This window comes from Rhodnius prolixus, unplaced genomic scaffold (genome assembly GCF_049639745.1).
Source record: "Rhodnius prolixus isolate KJV_2025 unplaced genomic scaffold, Rpr scaffold_2, whole genome shotgun sequence".
Classification (NCBI taxonomy): Eukaryota; Metazoa; Arthropoda; class Insecta; order Hemiptera; family Reduviidae; genus Rhodnius; species Rhodnius prolixus.
Genome location: NW_027411592.1, coordinates 22,872,908 through 22,896,655, shown reverse-complemented (window position 1 = coordinate 22,896,655; position 23,748 = coordinate 22,872,908). Strand labels below are relative to the sequence as shown.

Genomic DNA, 23,748 nt, shown 5'->3' with positions numbered 1-23,748 from the left:
GGTTGCAGAAAAATAAACTTTTTTCACCTGATCGAACCTCAGTAAATAGGAACACGATTTTTCAACAGAAACTATGTCTCCTTCCTAATCGGCGTCTGAGTAATGAACTCTAACCTCTTCAACAGGGATCCCCAAACTTTTGACACAGGGGGCCACTTTGCTGTCCCTCAGACCGTTGGGGGGGCCGGACTATAAAAAAAACTATGAACAAATTCCTATGCACACTTTACAGGGATATTATTTTATATTATTATTAGTATATTATTTTAAAGTAAAAAAAACAAAACGAGAACAAATACAATATTTAACATAAAGAACAAGTAAATTTAAATCAACAAACTGCCCAGTACTTCAATAGAAACTATGGACCTGCTTTTGGCTAATGAGATGATCAATATCCGGTTTAGTTATAGTGCTTTGCCTTTCTTCCTACTACTGCTGTTATTTCTCACTGCTTCCGGAGCCGTGACATGTGCGTCCCGCGTCACCGGAAGTAGTACTGTACGTGAGTGATGCCCGCTGCGCTTTGAGAATGCATCCTGTGCTTCTCTTACTGACCACCAATGAAAGAGGTGCCTCTTTCGGTAGGGCGGCGGGGGCCGGATAAATGGCCTCAGGGGGCCGCATGTTGTTTGGGGACCCAGGCTCTTCAACGTCCAGAACATCTGAGGCCCAATCCAGTTTATAATCCCATAAATCTGTAACCCACCGAAGTTGTAAAAAGTAAATGGACTTTTTAAAGCATCATCGGGAGAGGTGGAAGTTGCATGCCTGCTGTCGATAGTCCAGGAAGTCTCTTGGACTGTCTAAGTAGCTCTGCTCAGTTTTAGTATGAATCAGTATTTAGTCGATTTCATCATCGGAACGTCGACATAATATTCTCTCAATTCTTTTCTTTTATAATTCTAAACCTTTGAAATATAAAACAAAAAATGGATAATATATATTAATAAACAAACTGGGTATCAACTAAAGAGAAAGTTCACTGAAATTTTTACTGTGAAATAAATCAGAAAAAAATTACTTTAGTTAAAAACTTAGATTCAAACTACAGCCTGCCTGATTTAAAATAGAGATTTCACTTTATATAACAATCATACTGATCAAATGTCTATTCTCAAAGAATATGAGTACGTGGAAAGCAAGCTGTAGTACAGAATGCATTCGATAGCCTTCCGTCGAAAAAAACAAAGAAATTGGTGAGGTGGTGACAACATTCACCAGCGTTAAAAGTGTTGACTAAACTTCTGTTCAATAAAAGGAATCTTAAAATCTTCGTTCAAAGTCAAAATTCTTTCTAGCGGTCTTCGTAAAACTCTTAAGTTACTCTTTATGACTAGAAATATTGTACTTCAAGTAGGGAAGTAGGGTAAGTCGTTCTTAGCTGATTGGCAAACAGATCAAGTTGTAGATTAAAACCTCTGAGATTGCCCAGATTCGTTCATGTACCACGAGAATTTTGAATAAAATTTATCGAATATCTTGAGTTTGCCAGCAAAATATTCTTACAAAGCATTCTGATATTCCCAATCTTGAATCTTATCCTTGCAATTTATGCGCCAAATTTGATCGAATCCGGAGCTATGATGTTGCAGCGTTTAAGTTACAAATACGAGTACACCTACACTTACTTTTATATTCAACGAGATCCATACTCGTAGATTTATATCGTATTTTCTCGGAAACTATTATTGATAGAAAAAGCGTAAAATACGAGTACTTGCCCTGTTTTTTTAATTATTTATTTATTAGTAAATTGGTATTTTTAGTGCTGCTAAAAGCGAGATAAAGGTTTTATTAAAAAAAGTAAAGTAAAGTAATCGCCTATTTTTTCAGGCGGGGCTTAACGTCCAACTACCAATTATTAGGTGTCGTGGACGGAGGCGACTAGCAAACATACTTTACTGTAAATTTCTTTTATTAACCTTAAATAAAATCCTAGACCTAAGTCCGGGAATCGAACCCAGTACCACCATACATATTAGCTTCGCAGGTCTCGCCTCTAACCGCTCGGCTACCGTGGCGCCCTTAAGGTTTTATTATTTTTATATATTTTATTTTTTTGAGATTATCTTGCGAATAATTTATTAATAATATACTCGTAATATAATATAATAATTTTTCTTTAATTGCCATTCAGGGGATTAACGGAGTGGTAGGTTCAATATCAGCTCAGAATCCATCCTAATAGTTTACTGCTTTTTACTCAAGAAAACTCCGATGTATAGTTCTTTTTTCCTTTAAAAAAATTCCAGAATCTGACACTTGTTTACTAAATATGTGCTATGTATTTTCCTTTTTCAGTTCGTACGACCCTTAATCTTAAACTTAGGTATCATCTGCCCAAAGCAGAGCATCTAACTCACCACCCAAGCCACTAAATATGGTCTCAGCTTCCTAACTGTTCGCCTCCTCCTTAGCTTGTAGAACTATTAGACTGATAGCGGTACCATTTTAATTGCATCCCATTCATGCTGTTCACCTGATCTCTATCTTTTGTCTTTTTGTCAGCGATTTTTATTTCTGATAATGGTTCTACTAGCACTTTCTCTAACACTTGCAATCTGGTTGTTCCTTCCCTACCCATATTTTCATCTCTTTCATGCGTCACGCCCATGATTTTTCCTTTACTGTTTAAACCTTTGAACATTACGATTTTCATCTGCGGCTTCAGATTCACCTTTTTTGCTGCCTTCACAATCTTCATTCTCACTGTAAAACTCACCCAATTTATTAATACTTGATGTTTGTTAATTAGTTTCTATTTCCTTTTCAGAAGTCACAGGATCACTGCAGTTTTCTTCATTACATTTATTTCCATTTTCTACTTTTCAAAACCTTATTCCTCCTTGAGACATTATTATTTTGTGCTTGCTTTGTGCTTTCTTTTATTTCTGCTGTTCTTCTTTAACGTTCTTTTCTCTTTTTTTCATCATTATTTACCTTCTGCTTCCATTTTGTTTTACTTACTACAACTTGTTCAGCCTTCCTGTTAACGTCATCATCCATGTGCTGCTGCTGATCATCAATGAAATGCTGATTCTTAATGCAGAGTACAGCATAATTTTTCTTTCAAAATAGGTGTTTGGATTCCAAATTTTCTCAAATTTAAAATATTGCAACATGTTTTCATATTTGCTCCACTGCTAGCATTTTTGTTGTTGTTTAACTTCCAGCGAATTAAATCACCTTCCTTACATTTTAGGTGTGCACATATGGTTCTGAGTACCAGAGCCGTGAAATCCTGACAAATTTAACCACAGACTTGTTCTTTTTCTGACACCTGTTGCCCCTTATGTCTATTAATTACATTTTTTATTTCAAAAAAAATTCAACATAGCATTCAACTAAAACAGCTCGATGTCAATTTCAGCAAGAAATTTCTTGAAAAACTTAAAAAAATCTTTCGCCAAGAAAGCAACACAACAATATCGTATCTGTTTTCCTTAAAAAGTAATAAAAGTTGATCTTATGCAAAAACATGGTTTTATAAAAATATTTGCCTGTGCAGGGAATCAAAAATACTTTTTTACGCGGTAGAATAACTATTATTGCAGCTGTTATTGTTATTCGCATCTAGTAGGATGATAATTGCAATGAGTTCTATAGAATGTTCAGTCTGAGTAAATGCTAAAATCGGCCAAGACGCCCATCTAAAACTAAACTATAAAAATTGAAATATTTTTGGGATAAGGAACATTTCTTACCTCTTGCAACGGACATTGTCAGGTGTTGCACAAAGTTGGGGTGAATCGATCGTCAGGAGAAACACGCGATGGTTTCAACACTGATGCGCTCTAACGGCGGGAAATCAGCCATTTTTACGAAAAAAAAAAAAAATAAATCTGAAAAAATGAAGAATCCATTGCGTGAAGGGATAATTTTGAAATTTTCTAAGGACTCGGAATTTCACCAACACGATTATCCCTTACCTTATAATTTATATGCCAAAAAAACAAAAACCAGTATTGCAAATAGTCCTTTAGAGGAGCCTACCCAACTCTCTCCTTCAAATGTAACAATCGAATTTCCTAGGAAACAGTTTCCAATAAGTTGCAGACCGCCACGAGTAGATAGTTTGAAGAAAATCGTCAGAGCCAACTTAAAAAACTCAAAAAGTTGTTGAGTAAAGTATTTCCGGTTTGATCGCTAGGTTACAGTCAAGTTCCCCGGTAGGAATCAAACTAAATGCAAAATTTCAGGTTCCTGCGGTTTTTAGTTTACGAGATAGTTTGTTCACACTGAGATCATTTTCTAAAAATCATTTCCAGTCTCACGGGTTACCTCAAAACGGAATATTAAATAGAAACTTTAACGTTATCAAAATACTTTTCTAACCTACTAAGAGGAACCTGTCCTGGGAATCACCAAGGGTGCAGTTCTTGTGGCTCTCAATAGACAGGGCCTGGAGAGAGCATGTAAAGAACTGGGCGATATGTCCTGGGGTCAAACACAGTAACAGTAATGAGGCCTTTGTTGTGTAAACAAAGAACTGAAGAGACTCTGTGCTTGGGTAGAAATCGGATTACTCTGATTACAGACCTATTCAAGGGGCATGGTAGGTAGCATCTGTGTAAAAGGTGGGGGGCTTATTAGCTCGGAACCATTGTGCAGATGGTGTTAGGAAGAGGAGAAGACGGCCTCTCACTTGTCGTACGATTGCGTTGCAATCGAGTGGTTGCGCTTTGAATCCTTTGGATCTTTGAGACCAAAGGAGATAGTAGCGTAAAAAGAACTAATAGGGTAAGTCCTCAACCTCTTTAGTAGGGAATGTTTCGTCTACTAGATCCTAAGGGGAGAGCACAATAAGCCTCTTGCGGCTGCGGTGCCGTGGGGCGTAGGTCCCGCTTTTTCTATTCTATTCTACTAAAAGGAAATAAAAATGAAAAAAGATAATATAAATGAAAAAGATTTTATCTACAAAATCTATATTCACTATTGCACTAAATTGTCTATGTTACCCTACTTTTAAAGGGAAACTTCGCCTCTATCGCCTCCGCCAGTTCTTAACTATTGGCTCTGCTCCAGCCCCCTAGTGCCTCAACTTGCCATTGCAAGTGCTAAGCATAATCACCTCACCACTTTGTAAAGCGTTGTAAACCTGAGTATATTATGTAAATTATTAGTTTTTGTTTACACTGTATTTTATAAGGCGAAAAAAACTGCCTGGAAAAATTAAGTTTTATTTTTCTTTACAAAAAATATTTCCTCTTTTTAGCACAATACAATTTCTTCATTTTAAAACATACAATAACTTTATCTAACTGATTATGAATATTACAATTAACAATGTAAATAAAAAGTACGAGTAAAAATCCACAGATAGCAGCGCGCACACAGCCTCCAAAACTGACCATTAAAACTTGTCGGAGTCGAAATTCTCCTCTTTCACCCCCCCCCCCCCACCCATCAATTGGAACTGAAAGGTGCTCTTCTCAAGCCAGATACAATGTGCCCACTTTTGAGGATCACTCAAAAGCTGGTGTATAAACTACAACTACTCGTCAGTAACACATTTGTATGCTAGAGAACTCATGTCATCTCAAAACTCATCTCATAAGGAACGTGATGTGACGTAATATAAATTTAACTCTCAAGTTTGGACTTCTCACAAAGATATTAAGGTGAGGAAGGAGACTAAGCTCTTGCACTTAAAAGGATAATTACTAGAAAGGCTAGAAGTCTCTCAGTATAAATATGTCTGTAGAACAATGAACGTGGTCAACTTTAAAAAAAATTAAAATATTTGCATTTTTTCGTGTACTTTTTTATTTTCGGCGGTCAAATTATAATAACAATTTATCCAAATGTTAAAATGATTATTAATCTCATTTAAAGATCTGTCTGGAGTCAGGATTGCGCAATAACATACATTAAAACAATAAAATAGACATCAGAAATTCCCAATGTTATAACTTTTTCTGAGGATTTTAGTTTTTACTGCTAAATACTAAAAATCTTATTGTTAATAGATCTTCTATTTCTGTGAATGGATTTTTTTCCAATCTCATTTCGAAGGGTGCTTTGTGGCCACAGATGTGCCTCGGCCCTCATAAAAGGGTTTTCTATCGGGCCTCTATCCTGCCCTATAGAAAATCCAAACACTTACATTGAGTTTTAACACAGATTCTAATTAAAACCTTACAGTATCTCACAGTACTTTTTCTTATTTATTAAAGACAAGTTTAATCAGTTAAATTGTCTTTTCGAATCTCACTCACTCCAATGATCCTCAGGTCAGGGAGGTGATTTCCCGATGAATGTGCCACGGTCTTTATGGACTTCATTAGGCTTATATTCTCGACACTGTGATTACCAAATTACCTTCATGTTGAACAAGAGACGAGCCATGAGTCCATTTCTCTTGTCAGCTTCACTAAGTCTCTTCGACTAGGTGCAAGAATTAAGCGGACCCATGTCTATTTCTTTGAATCCCCACTTTGTGGTTCTAACAGCCCGGTAACTACTGGAAACCGTGCCAACTATTTCATTACTCTGGATTCATTTTTGTCCAGGAATCCAGAAAAGAGTCGCTACTTTCTTCTCACCAAGATCAATAAAACTCCTTCTCCGTTTCTTTACCAGCTTTGAGAAGCAATCTCGCTTTTCCAGCAGACTGACTTTTAGAGCAAGTTCTTATAGTACTAACAAGCTGATTACTAATTATTTCGAATTAACTATACACCAGGACTTCTTGAAAAACAGTCGTTAGAGTTCTACGGCAGATTGACCTTTACATCCACACCTTTTAACTAATTACCGCCTTCTGTAAAACCCATCCATTCCTGCCTTGATCCGTTCGTAATGCAAATCGTTTCCTGATTCCGTAACTGTTAATGATACGATTCGTTAAATCAAATACGCATGCCTTAATAAATTCCTCTTTTTACTATCTAGTTCTATTATAGTTGAGAGATCAGAATCTACTTTTGTGATTACTTTCTCACACTTGCCTTGCCTCGAAAGTGTTTTATCACTAACACTGCATCGAAAAGTGTGTTTTCATAACTTTATCTTGGATGTCTACATCTAACAGTGCCTAGTTGAGTAACATCTTAGCTGAAGAGTGATTCTCAGAACTCATGAAGTCGCAAACAAATAAGACTCTTTTTTCAAACTTAATAATTATTTAACAAATTTTACTAACTTTCCTCTGTATTGCAATGGGTATAATTTATTGAAAAAGGTTATAAGTAAGTTTTCTACGCCTCATTTCTCTTTTGCGATTTAGAAAAAAAGTAGTACAAAACCACGAACAATTTTCAAGAGTTTTTGACAAATAAGAAATTAGAAAAGAGCAACTACAGACGGCTGATTTAGAACGAAATTTTGTTGAATCCTTTAAAGTTCTTGAGCGAAATATCACATTTAACCTTTGTTCGTCATATTTTTGATTACTAGCAAAAAGACAAATTCAGAAAGCAGTTGCTAAAAACAATTTTCGTTTACACTGGGCATAAAATGTTAACGGAGAAAATTCATATTGCAAGAATTTGCCTTGTATCTGTCAGCAGTAAAAATAAACAAGTTAGCTAGAAATTCATTGGCTAGCAATATTTTAGATATTCTAGTAGGATAGGTTAGAGAAATAAACATTCCTAAAAAATAAAAAAAGCACATGAAAAAGGTCGACCCTGCCAGGATTCGAACCTGGAATCTTCTGATCCGTAGTCAGACGCGTTATCCGTTGCGCCACAGGGCCTTCTGAATTCTAGAAAAATTAGTTCTTATTTTATTACTAATTTCAGTTTTGAACATGGAGTGCAAGTGCCCCAATCGCACAGGTACCCTTAAACCTAATTACAAAAATTAAACAAACAAAAAACTTTTAAAAATTGTCTCATATCCAAAAATATGTGCTCGAGATGGTAAAAAATTGTAGTAATTGAAACTATAATCCATTTTTATTAAATAAATATTTTAATCTTATTAATAAATCATTTTTATTTTGAAGGTGAAGACGCTCAGGTGAAATTCTCCTTAAGTCCTGTGACGCAAGACCAATCCGGATTTGCGGAATGGGCGAGAGCTATGAGAATGGTGGCCAGACTTCCTGACGGCGTACCAGCCCATTTTCGAAAAAATGTGAGTAATAATATTGTTGTGTTTTTTTGCTTGATTGTGGCAGTTGGAACAGATATTTCTCTTTTCTAAATTAAAAAATACATATTTGAAAAAAAAAAAATTGTTCTTTGAAACTTTGAGACAAAGGTTATTTTCCTAGTTCAGAGTCTTGTTACAAGTGGAGCGCTCACTTAGTGCCAAATTATTCATGAACTATGTCTCTGGGTAAGAGAGTGCTCTAAAATATATCTAGATGTCTGGCAGACCTTGGTCCTCCTATGGTTTTAGTTTAATTTTATGTACGAGTATTTTCATTTATAAAATGCAGCATTATACGTAAAGTTCTCTAATATATATAATATATCTCCTTTATTTATACTGTAAAAAATAAAACACGAATGATGTGATGGAAAAACAAAAACATTGACGCGATCCTCTGCCTGTTCCTCAGTCAGACCATATCCCACCATAATCTCCTTCACCTGGTCCCTCCAACCACTTTTATTTCATTATATCTGTATTTAAAGAAACAGAATTAATCTTCATATTCAGTATCAAAATTATTTCTTCCCAAGATTATTGTGGTTACAATTATAAGTTACTTTGAAACGGTCAAATAGTCACAATAAAATGAACAATAAGTTTCACTATGAAGAATCAGTCAATGAAATTACTAGAATAACAACATTAAATAAAATCAATAATTAATATAAATTAATTACATAGCTTAGTTATTCAGATAGGAGGAAAGTTGTTTTTTTTAGAGAGTTGATAACATAATAATTCATGCTTTGTTATTTAAGATTATTGATTAGTAAAGTATTCTCAACTGTTCGAAGTAGCGTCTCGATATAAATAAATATATTTTGTTTTAAGAACGTCGAAAATGGGTCAGTAAAGTAGAAAGTGAGAAATATCATCTTTTGCTACATTGTTTAAGGAACAGGTATATCTGGAATCTGGAATCTATATACTTGACCTTGAATAAACAATTTAGGTTTTTTTTTTAACTGACACTAGCTCAGCAGCGACTAAAGAAATTTCAAACTAAATTAAATATAAAGCTTTCTTACCTTAAATTACTTATGTACATTTCTGTAGACTCAAGATTTGTGGATTAGAGCTGCTTACTAGCATGCAGGTGGTTTTCATACTGAGATTTATGTAAAGATTATTTATTTTGCCGTAAATGTTTAAATATTAATCTACAGTGCTTATGTCCTGCACACCTCACAGCCTCGGAGCGCCAATAATAAAATTGCGCAAATGCGTTGACCTATTAAAAGGGAAATTAATGTTGTTTATTATCTGTTATCTATACATGGCGAACCAACGCTTGTAAAAGGTGCGAGGTAGCAAAACAGTACGCATTGAATATTTTCGAAATCACCTTGAACAATGCCAAAACAATCTGCCTGGCAAATAAGTGTGGAAAACTTATTGAAAGTTTCCAGAGTATTTTACAAAATGTAAGAGGAATCCTTGCTGCAATATCAGCATAGCGGAGACTCCATCGCTTTAAATAAGAAATATCTTGTACACCAAAAGCTTAATTTCAATTTAGCTAATAGAAAACAGCAAAACCAATAACAAAATAGCCTTGTTTTGAAGTGCTGTGCTACCTCTAAAAATGGGGGAGCAAAGGGAACAGCTAAGTATGAAATTGAATGAACCTTCTACACAATTGCATCATTTGAGCGGAATGAGGATTTCTTTTCAGCAACCAGCCTTCTAGAAAGATTAGTCTTGCAATATGAATGTTAAAATCGAGCTTAAATAGGCCATCCTTTAAGGAGAAGGCTTCTCTTACCTGACTAAAGCAGAGTAACAACTCTCTTTACTGTCTTGTTTAAAACAAGTAATAGTAATAAAAATTAAGTATCATCATTTTTAGAGAGAACATCTGAGCTAAAGTAGGCTCCGGGCACCAAAAAACCTCCGATCTCGACGTACCATACTCAAATAATAAAAATAATAATTAATATTAGTTGCACAATAGACAATATTACCAGTTTAGAATTCTGTTGCTTCATTATTCATAAGCAGGCAAGTTTTCTGGAAAACCAGCTTTCCTTATAAGCTTAGCTAAATTAAAATAACAAAATTGAACTACTCCAAACGCTCTGGACGTGTTTGAGGGGAATACGTTAATGAAACATTTATATTCTTATGGCTTGCTCTGTGGCGGATTATGTATATTGGAGAAACCTCAAAATATTAACTTCACTAGTAGCTTCCATAAATAAGTTGGGTAGTATTGGCACGTTTGCAAAAGGAAACCTTGCACAGAGTATCTGTGGATGTACGTGTCCCATATATAAAATAGTACAGTCATAAATACCCTATCTGCGAGAACCAACGTCTTGTTCCATTATACATAAAGGAGATGGTGAATAACAGCAGAAGTTCCTCATTCTCTATCCCTTAACTCGATCATAGAGGACTCAAAGTCAAACATTATTAGACTTGCTTTCATCTTCTACTGTTTAAAGGGATGTTTATGCTACCGCTTTTGTAAAAGAAAATAACATTTATCAAGTTATTCTTGTATAACTGGTAGCACACACCATTATTGAAGCTACTAGGTCAAAATTAAGATAGCATTTATAATCTAATAATATTGAAGTATGCTGTTAGCGCAAAGAAGATAGAAGAGAAAAATTGTAGGTGAACTCCTTTCAATATTCTGAACTGAAAATTATTGTTATATTTCCATTCCTAAATTGATGTTGATATTTCAGCAATATTATTTGTCGATAATATTCCATCGGAGATTACTATTGATTTATAAGGAACAGTCAATCACTTAGCGATAATTTGTAATTAATATAAAATAAAGGTTAATATTTACAAATAAATATAATAATGTTTTTTGCAAATTGTAGTTAGTTAAAAGCCACAGAATTATGCTAAAAAGGAACAAAATTACTAGCCTTAAAAAAGCAACACCTACTTGGGATTTAGATTTAACAGAAAGGGTAAATGGAAAGATCATATTCAATTTACTAAATTGAAAAGGTACATTGCACTTAGTAAATTAAAAATGTTTAATTAGACACCTTTAAAAGTGGTTAAATCTGACATTAAATGTGGTATGGAACTGTGGGAGGTAGTTCCCAAATCGGTGCAGGAGTTACAAAAACTTGTAGTAAACAGTTTCTGTAAATACTGCCTCGATTTACCTACTAGTGCAGGCAACTCGAAGATACTCTGCAGGCTGTAAGCTCCTAATGCGAATTCTATCCTGTATGATCAAACATTATTAGAATTTGATTGATTTTGTTGAAAGAATATTAACTAAGATCTGTACATCGACTTTCAAAATGAAATCAATTATTACCATATGTGGATTTATCGACGCAAGATCGAGCAATCCAGCTGCCAGACATTAGATTTTTTTTTAAGCTTCTTACAGCTTACTGTTAGTAAAACAGGAGCAATGTTGGAAGGCCCGTAGTGTGGAATAAAAGAATGGATTTAGGTATAATTTGAAAAAATTATAATTAAAATTGCAAATTGCTCTTTGCTAAATTTTTCTAACTTCAATTTCCTGTAATTTACTAATGAAAATAACTGTAAGTAGGAATAATAATACAATGAGACAGTATTTGTACAGCAAAATGAAAAGGAAAAAATAGAATAAAAAAAGGAAAAAGATATCTCATTGAGGATATTACGGATGGTTTAAAGTATAGAAATTGTACATTTTGCAACGATTTGCCTGGTTCCAACTCTTTTATAAAAGTAAACCTTAACAACAAAAATTATTCATAAACTTTGGCTAAATTCATGTATATATAATACAGGTTTTAAAACTAGTTTAACCTTAACAAAATGATAAAATAAATAAATTGTTAGTTCTTTTGTATACTATAGGTTTAAACTGTGATATCTTCCCATTTAATGAAATGTACAATCAGCGCCTCCATCCCTTGAAAGTTCAACACTTGCAACTGACCACTTATAAATACTTAATAGACATATACCACTATTCCTCCACTCTCTTGCTATACTAGTAAGAGGAAGTACTGCAATATCGAGTTTTTAAGTAAATATCCGTTATCAGGTCCCTTGTGTCCATAAAAGTGGTTTTACAAAATGGTCTGTGCGTGTAAGTGAACTTGCTAGGCTAAACCAATAAATTTTTTACAACATTTAGAAATCTCGAGGGATAGGACTGTAGATTAGCACTCAAAATCTCTCAACCACAAGTAGCACTTTAAAAGTTTGTTTTTTTTGAGATTGTTTCTAAAAAAATCTTTATAAATTCTCTTTAAACTGTGTAACTCATCTGTGTGGAAATATTTTTAAATAAAAGTTTTACATCCAAATCTGCGCTATGATTGTTCAAGTTTAAAAGGAATTGTTGGATCCATTTTATGTAAAATTTAAGTGGGGAAAAAAATATGTAAAGTGATATTTTGGTTTGAACAAATTCCATCCCTAATTAAGTTATACGAGTAATCATTTCTGAGGTGGTACGCAATCGTAACTTGAAAAGTTAACTCTTTCCTTTATTTCTTTATCTTTCAATCAGAGGATTATCGACATGTCCACTTCGGGGGACAGATTGTGCCGTGGGCTGCCACTATCAAGTATCTTGGAGTATTACTGGATCTTGGGCTGACTTTTACCCCCCACATAAAGGATAGAGTCAATAAAGGCAAGGCAGCCATTCGAGTACTATTCCCGCTGTTCAGCAGGGACTCTAAACTATCCCCAGAGAATAAACTCTTTCTGTACAAGGTAGTGATTAGGCCGATGTTACTTTATGCTTGTCCCTCCTGGAGTCTGACATGACGATCTAATATCACCTCGCTGCAGATCATACAAAATAAATTACAGTATTACAGACTTACACTCTAACATCAACGTGGACTATGCAGAACACAACATCAAGTACCTCGCTACTGGTTTCTTCAGTAAGTGTGAATCAAGTCACAACCACCTATGCTGACAAATAGGGGCTGTAGTATGTACACGGTGCACAGGCATAGAAGAGTTAAGGACTCTCTGAAGTAAAACTTTCCTTAGAGGCTGAGGGTTTTTCATTTATTTTTTTCCCCCCATTATTTACTTTCATACTATAGTAACAGTTTATGTAATTAGCTGGAGGTTATAGTGTTTATACTGGCACTCCTATGTACATATGTACGTATATACCTTCAAATGTTAAATAAATTTTATCTATCTATCTATCTAATCAGAGGATAGTATCATGCGTGATTTTTTGAAGTTGAATTTTCACCTCCATTTTGAGTCTTTCCGCAGTCAGTGAAAAAAAAAGTTATTTTGTAGTGACTATTGGTGGCCATGAATTACATAAGAAGTCAAGGCCGAAAAATCGCTGGAATCAAAAACTTTACATTTCGACGGTAATTGAACGATCAAAATCTCTCAGACTCGTTTCTTTTAATCTGGGTGCATTTATTTGTAAACATGTGGGTTTAAACATGTTATTTGGAAAATAAAATTCTATTAAGCAAGGAAAGGGATGTAGACTTTCCCTTAAGTGCTCTTTCAGTAGAATATGCATTCCTACCGCTTAAATATTATTAAGGAGAAATAAATAGCTCTAAATTCTGAGTTAGAAAAAAGTAATAATCGATAGTATTACTTCACTTAGTTTTTTGTTTGTTTTTCTCGAATATGTCTTTTATGAATTTCAATAAACTTCGTATTTACATTTCATGCTCAGGTTATAGATCTATAACGTTTATTAGAATAATATTTCTGGAAGAATTCATTTTGGGGTGGATCTTTGGAGGGATGAGACCGACTTCCTACTAAAGGCTCACTTCTTTATAGTCTAGGTTTTTTCAAACAGTATAATGTGAATAAAAGTATTTTTTTTTGTCTGGACATCTTGTACTAAGCAAACCTGCCAGCTAAAATGTATAGTATTATAATTAAGATATGATTAAAAGTTAAATATGTTTTAAAATTGTAAGTTTAAAGAAACTTTGATTTAGGAGTTTAAAGTTTTAGGAGTTGCAGCAAGTCGTTTGATTATTCTCACCAAATGTTTTGTCTTTTGTGACAGATTGTTGAAACAAAGACACTATTTGGAAACAAACTTTTTTGGACTTTAAGGAGCTTAAAAATTTGTTCGACCGAAATACTTTTTATTAAAAATTAGTGAGAGAATGTTATAAATTTGTTCATTTTTTTTTTATCACAAGAACCAATATCTCCCTTACTACATGTTTAGTTGTGGAAACGTTATTCTCCTTTATTTTAGTCTGTGAATTCCTTCAATGTTCATTTTAATATGCTTCATTTTTGTACTACTGGCTCTTTTAGGATTTATTTTTTAAATTCTGTTTAAACTGGGCTAAATAAGATAGAATGTTTTGTGTATCTATAGTAAGTGAAGCCGTACAAGAAGAATTACTAAAGCTTCTTGATTACCTCAACAGGATTACAGGTACATCCTAAATTTTATAATGTTCGTAAACTTTAGATATTACACTAACTTATGATTACTAAAAAAATCCCATCAGGATTGATGGGAATACCTTGTTCATAACCAGGATAGTCTTACAGGTTGAATCCTCCTTAAAAAATTGATGGAAAGATAAAAGTTTTCCAATAATATTCAAGTATAAATACTTCATTTACAGTACACTTCAGTTCCAAGGCAAGATTAATTACTTTAACTCCCCTACAACTAAAAGGTTCCTAATGTTTTATGCATTTTGTAAACTAACTAACTCTCTTATCTAAAAAGTAACCTTGGGCAGTAGCGTAGCTTCCTGCTTGGCTCCATGGCTGAGGCAACCCAAAATATTTATTGGAAAAAGAAAACCATTCATTTTGAATTACATACTGTACGATTAAACAAAGCTAGCACGTTCATGAATTATACCAAAGGCTGCCATTTTTCAGCCTCCTGCACTTGCGCAGTTCTGCTTGAGGGTCCAAAGTCTAATCTAGTAATTTCTTTTTTGAACTTCGTGAAATGCTCTGGTATCATTCCAGTCAGAAAGTTTGTACGTTAGCTACGGACAAGCATATCACTGCTTTCTAGTTGTATTAGTGTAACAGAAAATTACTTCTTATTGAATTTATTGTTCTATTTGTGCATGACAGATTGTTTTTAATAGAAAATTTTACTACTAATTTAATTGAATCTCTGCCTTTCCTCATTCAGTAAATAATTAAAATTAAAAAATCTCCTCGTAATCACTCTTTAAGAAAGTTTGATAGGTAATTTACACGTTATTACAAAAAATAGTTTAATATGAATTTCTGATAGGAAATTAAAAAATTGTATTCAGATTTCTCTGTTAAAGTTATGATAACATTATTCAGAGAGTTCGTTGCGAGAAGTTTAACTGATATATAATTGAAGGTCGACCCGGCTATGGCTATCTAGATAAGATAAACACTGCTCTACTAGACGAAGTTTAGATTAGATTCCGTGCTGGTTGGCCAGCCAGCGTATGCCACCGCGACTCCTAGGATATGTAGTGGAACTCTTTAGTTGGAGTCCTCTCTCGTCTGTGCGATTACTCCTAAGAGTTTGGGGAGGGACTCCGATTTTTCATTTATTTTTTTCAACTCTAAAGCCAAACTCTTTATGCCTACCACAAAGTTGAGCATCTACGTTCTTCTTCTTTCTGAAAAACCACAGACTATATGATGACAGATATATGCATATGTTTACTGAGCCTACAAAAATTGGCAAAAAAAATGCCTCCCAATGCCTCGTATAAGTAATCCTTAGTGAACTCAGGCGATTGGCTAATAATGGACTTTTCGCCTCTTCTGACCCACGATTTCATCCTCCATTGCTACTTTGCGTCTTCGTCACACACTTGGCTGCATGCCCTAATTAGATTCTTTTAGAATACTTTAGGACCCGTTCCAGACAGGATGCCGTCTTATACCATTATATTTTGAGGGCCCGGTAACCAAACGTCTGTACTAGTTCTCATCAGAATGTCCAGGAAGTCTCCCTCTGCGTTGAATTAACAACGAAAGACTTGATGGCCAGTAGATCCGCTTGAATATCTGCGAAAATTACGACTTTGGAATTAATTATCTTTCTCATTTAATCTCAGTTACACGACCAGCTGTAACCAGCTCTAGCTGAAAGTCTGTGATCTGTTTTCCTAATACGCCAAACATCCCAGCTTCCACTCCTTCTTCTGTCTTAGGGCTGTTCAAGAACCTCGCTGAGTCATAACTTTCAAGGGCACTTTCTCCACTGCAGATCGGTGTGAAGTTTCTTCTAAAAAAGCTTAGACCACCGCAAGCCAATCGAACAAGCAGCATGCAGTTAGTCAACTTAAGAACGAACCATGTTCAAATAATGTTACCTGGAAATGTTTCAAATATAAGTAATAGACTTGGGGGTTTTTATTCAAAGTTTAAAGTAAGTCATTGGTAGTGCACTTGATGATAATAAAAATAGCTAAAAATTAAACATTTTCGGTTTGACTTAGAAATTGCAAACCAAGCACAGTACAAATACAGTAAAAATTCCATTAATAATAAATATGATGGAGGTAATCGATCTTCACAAAGAACTTTTATCGAGTAAAGCTCATTTCTGGAAAGAACAAATTAATTTTACTTCATTGAATTCACTCAGAACCAAATCCATCTCTTTATAACATGTTAACCTCAATCATGGGTTAATATTGAACATATGCACAAATGAAAAGGTTCAAAAATGTTTTGACTTCACATATGAGCGTGCTTTGTCAATCACATCTCTCATTGATTGATTGATCCTGGAAACTATTCAATCAAAACTTAAGAAAACGTTGTTAACATTTAAGGTTTTTATCATTTTATAATGAATTAAATTGAACAAGAATCTGTTAACTTTATTAAATATTTTATGAACGAATAGTTGAATGTGTTTGTCGCGATAAATATGGCAATTATTCCAACCAGTTACCAACCTAGTATCGAGGACCAGTGCAACTGATGTTAAATCAGGCAGTATATTATCCCTCAAAGTGAATTAAAGGATGGTTTTCCGCGTGTTAGTTCTTCTACCTTGAATAGAGAGAGAAATCTTCATAATAGTATTTGCTTGCAACTTGTTGCACACAATTCTGTCCGATAATCACTTTTACCTTTTTCATACGGATTTTAAAAATAATTTTTTAGTACTATTTATTGAATGGCTATATTTCTGATTTAAATATTTATGAAGTTGTACCCTTTTTAATAAAAACAAATGTGGCTAATTTTTGTAACAGAAGTTTATAAATTTGAGGTTTAAATACTTATTAATAATAGCAGTTTATTTGTATAAATCTATACAATTATTAACGGATACTTTAACGGTCTGGACGGTAGCTCAGTTATAACCTAACATTCTTTTGTCAAAAATTTTTCGAAACAGTAGTTATAACTATTTTCATCAGTTTGATTCACTTTTTGAACGCATTCATAATTATTTGATTATATCCTGGCTTTAGCCTACAAGATAGAGTGAAATATAGCTCGGCACCGCAAGACCATGGGTTTGGACTATTTAAATAACAAAATTCCTTAAGCTCTGATTACTATAAGAAAGTTGCTTGGAGGATTGAACAGTAAAGGTGGATTATTGAGCTCAAACTGTCTGCTCCAGACTTTAGTACACTATAAACTCGGCCAGTTTTCATATTTGCTTTCGTTTGAAAAGAATGCGATAAGGAACTTCCAAAATAAATTGAAATCGACACCTAAATAATTGTAGCTACTTCTTTGTGTACTAATTCTCTTTTTTTTTTCCATGATTTAACGCTTGTCAACATCTGAGATTATTGGCGTCCGGAGCTTTTTCCAGTGCTCTGCCGGCCTATGGACAGTGCTCTCTCGTTACAGTTAACATTGTCCATTACTGGACCGTGAACTGTAAGAACCTCCTAGAAAAAGAAAGTCTAAGTGTCAGCAGCTGGATTCGAACCCGGGTCCACTGCATGGGAATCGCAAAGCTAATCCCTTCCCTTTTGTTCACCAATGTTGGTATTATAAGTTAGAGCGCTGAATTTTTATTAATCCATTTTTGCTGAACAAAGCGAAAGAGAAATTACCTTCGCTGGACTTTCAGCTACTTCTTTTCTTATTATTGAATTTAATCACTTGTATTGTTTAAAATAAGTTCAATTAAAGAAAACTTGTAAAGTAAGAGTTTATAAAAGCATTTAATTAATAAAACAACATAGTTTCTCTTATTTATAGCTAAAACTCTTCTAATTAATTAGAGTTTCTTATTTTGGCCTCTAGAGAGGAGCCCTCATCTGAAAACCCCTACTACTACTAATCACTCCTTCCATGAAAATATACCACTCTCTTGGCGGTAATGTTGTTTTGAAAAAGTGTGAAATTTAATTTTTAACCAAACATTACAATTCAATATAAGTTTAAGTCAAGAATCAGGCTGGAAACGCTCACAGCACTTCGTCAGCGAAACAGTAGATAATAGTTATTGATTTTTTAGGCGTCAGTCTTACCGGAAATGATTAAACATTCTTCACCAGTAGCAAGTACTAGCAAGAATCTTTGGAAGCTCGCAGACCTCCTAGAACTCTACAATATCACTCCAACGATCCTCATTAAAACTCTTCTTGCACCTAAAAAGAAAATTAGTACACATACGATTTTACCACCTAAATCCAGAACTCCACAATTGAAGGAAATCACTATATCACGGAACATATTTATATTTTTTAAAAATTCTCTTGAAATCACTTTGTTCTTTTATCAGAGAAAGAAAAAGGTCCTACTGTCTCAGATTTGCCTTTTTTAGCAATTGTACTTTTCATTTTCCAATATTGTATGACATAGTATTCTGTGAGAAAGGCGCCACGGTAGCCGAGCGGGTTAAGGGGCGAGACCTGCAAAACTAATATGCATTGTGGTACTGGGTTCGATTCCCGGTCTAGGCCTTGGATTTTATTTAATGGTTAAATGAAAAATAGTAAAGTACGTTTGCTGGTCGCGTCCGTCCACGACACCTAGTAAATGGTAGTTGGACGTTAAGCCCCGCCTGAAAAAATAGGCGATTACTTTACTTTACTTTTTTACTTTTATTCTGTGAGAATTTTTTATTATTTTATTTTAGAGAAAACATTGGTAAGAAAAATGATAAATCTTGAATCGAATGAATAATACCTCTTTTGTAGAATTATTTTTTTCGTTTGGACAAATTTAGCCTGTACTGAAGTTTAGTCGAATGTCACAGGCTCTATATCCTTTGACAAACATCTATGTTTTTTTCATTTGTATGTACATTAGAATAATTTAAAAAATCTTGAATGAAATTAGTTTTTCTTCTTTTCAATGACTTTTTCTTACAATAATAACAGTTTTATTCAATCAACCAGTAAAGAAAGGATTAATTAGTGATAGCTTCAATAACTTTGATAAAAAAAGAAAGAAATAATTTGTAAAAGATGGGTGTTTTTCAACATTACGCTTTTTTGATCACTTTTTGAGGATTAACCTTTACACCAGTGTTCTACCGGACAGTGTTCCGGATAGAAGCTCAGCTTGGTTTGTGGGGGTGTTTCAATTTGAGAAATGAATGCATTTTTTTTAAAACTATTCTTTCATTTCGGTTGTAACGTAATCTCTTTATTATTGAGAATGTTTCTGCGAATATGTTTACAAAATAATTTATACAGAATTATCTCTTTAAACATAAAAATTATTAATTGATACTCAGTAATAATTAGGTATTTACTTTATGCTTATGATTCTGTGTCTTTCTCGTACGGATCAAAACACAAGAAGAGTAACTATGGTGGTCGGTGTTAATTGTTGCAGTCTAGGAATACTGGCAAAAGCCCTCAGTCCGAGCTGGTTGTTCAAAGGTTATAAATAATCAATTCCTCGTAATTTGCTCATACATCCAGACAATGCTACGAAATTAATTCAAGGTAGATTGAGACTGCCTGGATATTCAGATGAATATTGATATATATATATATATTGTTTCGGACACCGGGCTTTTAGAATTAAAGGTAAATGAGAGGTTACCAGCCAAGCTTGGGTGGGTTCCCATAGTACCCTCAAAGGACCTGAGGCACAACAGAACAGCACAGATGCGCAAACCAACAACGTGTGGGCGCACAAATATTCTTGGCAATATTGGGTAAAACCCTACTCTAGAAAAGACCAAACAGTTTATTACTATCCAAGGGCCCAGCTCCAACAAGGCCGGGGGCCTGCAGACTAAGTGACAAAATGCATCGCACGAGCCTCTCGATGAATAGCCCATTTAGGCTTGACAGAAAAAAGGAGAAATGACCTTACAGTGTTGAGTTCGAGTATTTTTCTTGTCAAAATGAAGGCTGAAAGTTCAACACTTCGGAGGGAAACACTCGAGCCTGCTGGCCTTATCCAGGTTCATGTAGACTGGACCATTACACTAATTTAGGATGCCACAGCAATCCTTTAGGTCTCGGTGGATTAGGCTAACTAGCCAATCCCCAAGGAATCTAATCTAATCTAAACTTATGTCCAATATTTAGATTAGAGAATTATGTTTTACCTTCCACCAAAGTTAGGATCTACATGATGCTACGAGGTACATTTTATGCAGTCAAGTTGATAATAGTTTATTGCCTTGAAAGGATGACTGAAATTCAGTTTGTTCCTCATAATGAGCGTCCCTTATTTCTCTGCCTCTATAACTGAATAGGCTCAGATTAAAGTTTGTCCGCATATGGTCAGTTTGCCTCACCTTAGAGCTTATTATTTTGTGTGTGTATGAACTTTTTCTAAAACGTTTTGTCCTGGAGAAGAAATATTAAGAGATTTTGATCATCAAAAAGCTGAGAATTAGACTATTTCTGGATGTGATACAGAAAACGACGCACTAAATGTTAGGCCCATTGATAGCAAACTTTCAGAAGATAAAGACCAGCTTCTTCGTCAATCCGTTTGTGACAAAGTAACTAACTATAAGTGACGAACATCATCTCTGCAAAATAGAAAGCGATTAGTGAGCCAGCCAAAAAATACAATCATTCGATTGCCAGGTCTTTTCCTGAAGAAGGCTTGTTTAGTTACTTTATCTACTATGAAATAACAAATAATCAAATTGATTGTACAAATCAACATAACGAACGGAAATTAATTTAAATTGGGAATACTATTCCCACAAAAATAAGGGCTTTTTAGGGATGTTATACACTGAACCACTGCCCTGAAAAATTCATGGCTATGGTTAATTTGTATTAATTAGTAAAATGAAAACATAAGATCAAATAGGCCTCAGCTTATGGATTCAGGGTTTATAAAGCAAACTTGATGAAGCGTATTTCGAGTGATAAGCAATTTCATCTTATTTTCCAGCTGGAATGTCCAAAATAGTGTAGACCTTCTCCATTCCAATCTCATTTCTGACTGGGTATTGTTGCAAGACTTTCTTTTTTCACATATTTATACATGGGTTAGGATTATCTTGAGTCGGTATTCGGGTACAGCGCTCTACCTTCTTAAGCTCACGTCTTGCATCCACAAAAACTGCCACCTCAATCTTGCATTAGCCAAAATGCGCTTCTCGTTGACCGATTTCCTAAAAAAATAATATTTTATTACTGTTTTAAATTCTCTCTCTTTCTAAATGTATATGATACTACAAAATGGAAGTTGATCCGTAGTATTTCTGACTTAACAATAAGAATTGTTAATTGAACAATTGCCAATTGAATAACAATTGTTCTAAGACAATAAAAAATCAATTTTTCTTGGTACGTTCAAAAGAAAAGTGATCGGCTATCATGTGGCACGATCTTTGGATTCATTTTTAAGAAAATGATCAATAAATGATATTCTGATCAAATACGCACGGATACTCAGAACACATTCATTCGTGTACTCTGGTTACAAAACATGTACGGTTTTCCAAAAATCAATCACGATCGTATTAGGTAAACGATACATGTTGTAAGAGATAGTAAAAAAACGTTTATCTTCACTTAATTTAATATTTCAGTTTTATTGATTTTGGAATTCATATTGATTCGTAATATACAAATATCTCATTTACTTTGTATTATTATTGATGCAAACTTTATTCATTGGTATTATTATGAATTTTGATTCCTTTTTACTGTCTATTTTGATTCCTTTTTACTGTCTATTTTGATTCCTTTTGATTGTTTTGCAAAAAAGGAACATCACAAATTTTCTTTTAATGCTTAAACTTGAACTGTGAGTTGCCACAGATGTTCATTACTGTATTGGTGATTGGTGATTAGTTGGGTTGACCAAAGTTTGTGGGTTTGATAGCCATAAAGCTGTTGGACATTAGTTTTCAAACCACAGTTTAAATTTTTAGAGGAAAGTCTTGCTCCAAAGAAACCATTATCAGATATATAGGTACCTTAAAAAGTCAATATAAAATACACCTTATTAATGTTCTTTATTTACAGTCTTCTATAAGATTATACAGGCATTTTATTTATTTCTATTAAGTTTTATAAAAATAAAAAATGTTTAAATAACAATTAACAATTTTATTATATTAATATTAAATAGGGAAGGGATCAGCTATGCGATTAGCGTATTGGATTCCTATTCGGAGATCCCGGGTTCGAATCCAGCTGCTAACCTTTTTCTCTTCCTAAGAGCTTCTTACAGCTTACTGTCCAGTGATGGACAGTGTTGTCTGCAACGAGAGAACACTGTCTGGAGGCACTGGAAAAAGCTCTGGGCACCAATTACCTCAGATGTAGATGCGCCTTAAATCATTTAAAAAATAAATAAATAAAAATAATATTAACTAATAGTACAGGAGCTGTTTCTCATATATTGATCAAAAAAATAATAATAACTTGGAGAAAACACTAATTGAAAATGTAGTACGAACATAAATCTTATTTCTATTAATAACTGAACTGAATTAGATCAAAGCTCTGTTTACGAAAAAACAATTCATATCTAGTTACCAATATAAATAAAATATTTAGCTTTATTTAATTATTTTTAACCATTAAAAAGCATACTATCAGTTTTTTACATTATTGAATTAAATAAACTACATATTTCATATTTTTATCCAAAGCGGGCTTTGTTTCGTCAAATGGGGATCCATTAAAGAAGACTGATTATAATAGTTACAATCGAAAACATGTGTAACTTCAAGTAGTCGGTGAAAAAAGTAGCTAAGCTTTTAACCAAAGCATTATCTTTTTTAGCAATCCATTTTCCCTATATCTTGTTATAAATCGCCAAGTATGTAGATTAATTATGAAGTAACGTCTACGTCTCAATCACAATCACTTAGTCCCAACGTCTAAACAGAAATTATAAAATTAGATTATTTTTATTATTTTAGATAACAGTTGAAATGTATATTTTTACAACTGACAGTTAATTCATCATTTTATTTTTAGTTTGACAGTTTTTGTTAAAAAAAAAAACCTTTAAGTTTTATCAAAATAATATTTTATAAATTTATTTTCAGCTGTGGTTAAGTCTGGCCGAAAGGCACCTTAACAACAAAGGTGTAACCAACTGGACTCAGACTGAACGAAGACTGTTTTCTGAATACACTAATCTAGAAGATAGGGAATTGAGTGTGCAAATAGTTAAGGTCAGTTTCATTTTATGTTTTTTTTTTAATTTACTTAATTTTGTTTTTTAGGGGACATTAAAAATGGAAACATTTGAGTCACACAGACAACGGCTTGTTCAATATGTCCAACCTTACGTATTGTAAAAACC

General features: G+C 33.9%; 1 protein-coding gene and 1 non-coding gene across 4 annotated transcripts in view; one reads left to right on the top strand and one right to left on the bottom strand.

Annotated features, from left to right (window-relative positions):
- The window catches only part of LOC141450447 (TBC1 domain family member 30-like), a 76,798-nt gene that overhangs the window by 41,618 nt on the left and 11,432 nt on the right, over positions 1–23,748 (top strand). For all 3 annotated transcript variants that reach the window (XM_074120906.1, XM_074120907.1, XM_074120908.1), the window contains exons 7-8: positions 7,955–8,085; positions 23,489–23,617. In XM_074120906.1, the coding sequence (XP_073977007.1) occupies positions 7,955–8,085; positions 23,489–23,617 (260 nt within the window). The remainder of the gene's footprint in view (positions 1–7,954; positions 8,086–23,488; positions 23,618–23,748) is intronic.
- TRNAR-ACG (transfer RNA arginine (anticodon ACG)) lies at positions 7,630–7,702 on the bottom strand. The gene has a single exon. It is a non-coding gene; the product is annotated as a tRNA-Arg (tRNA).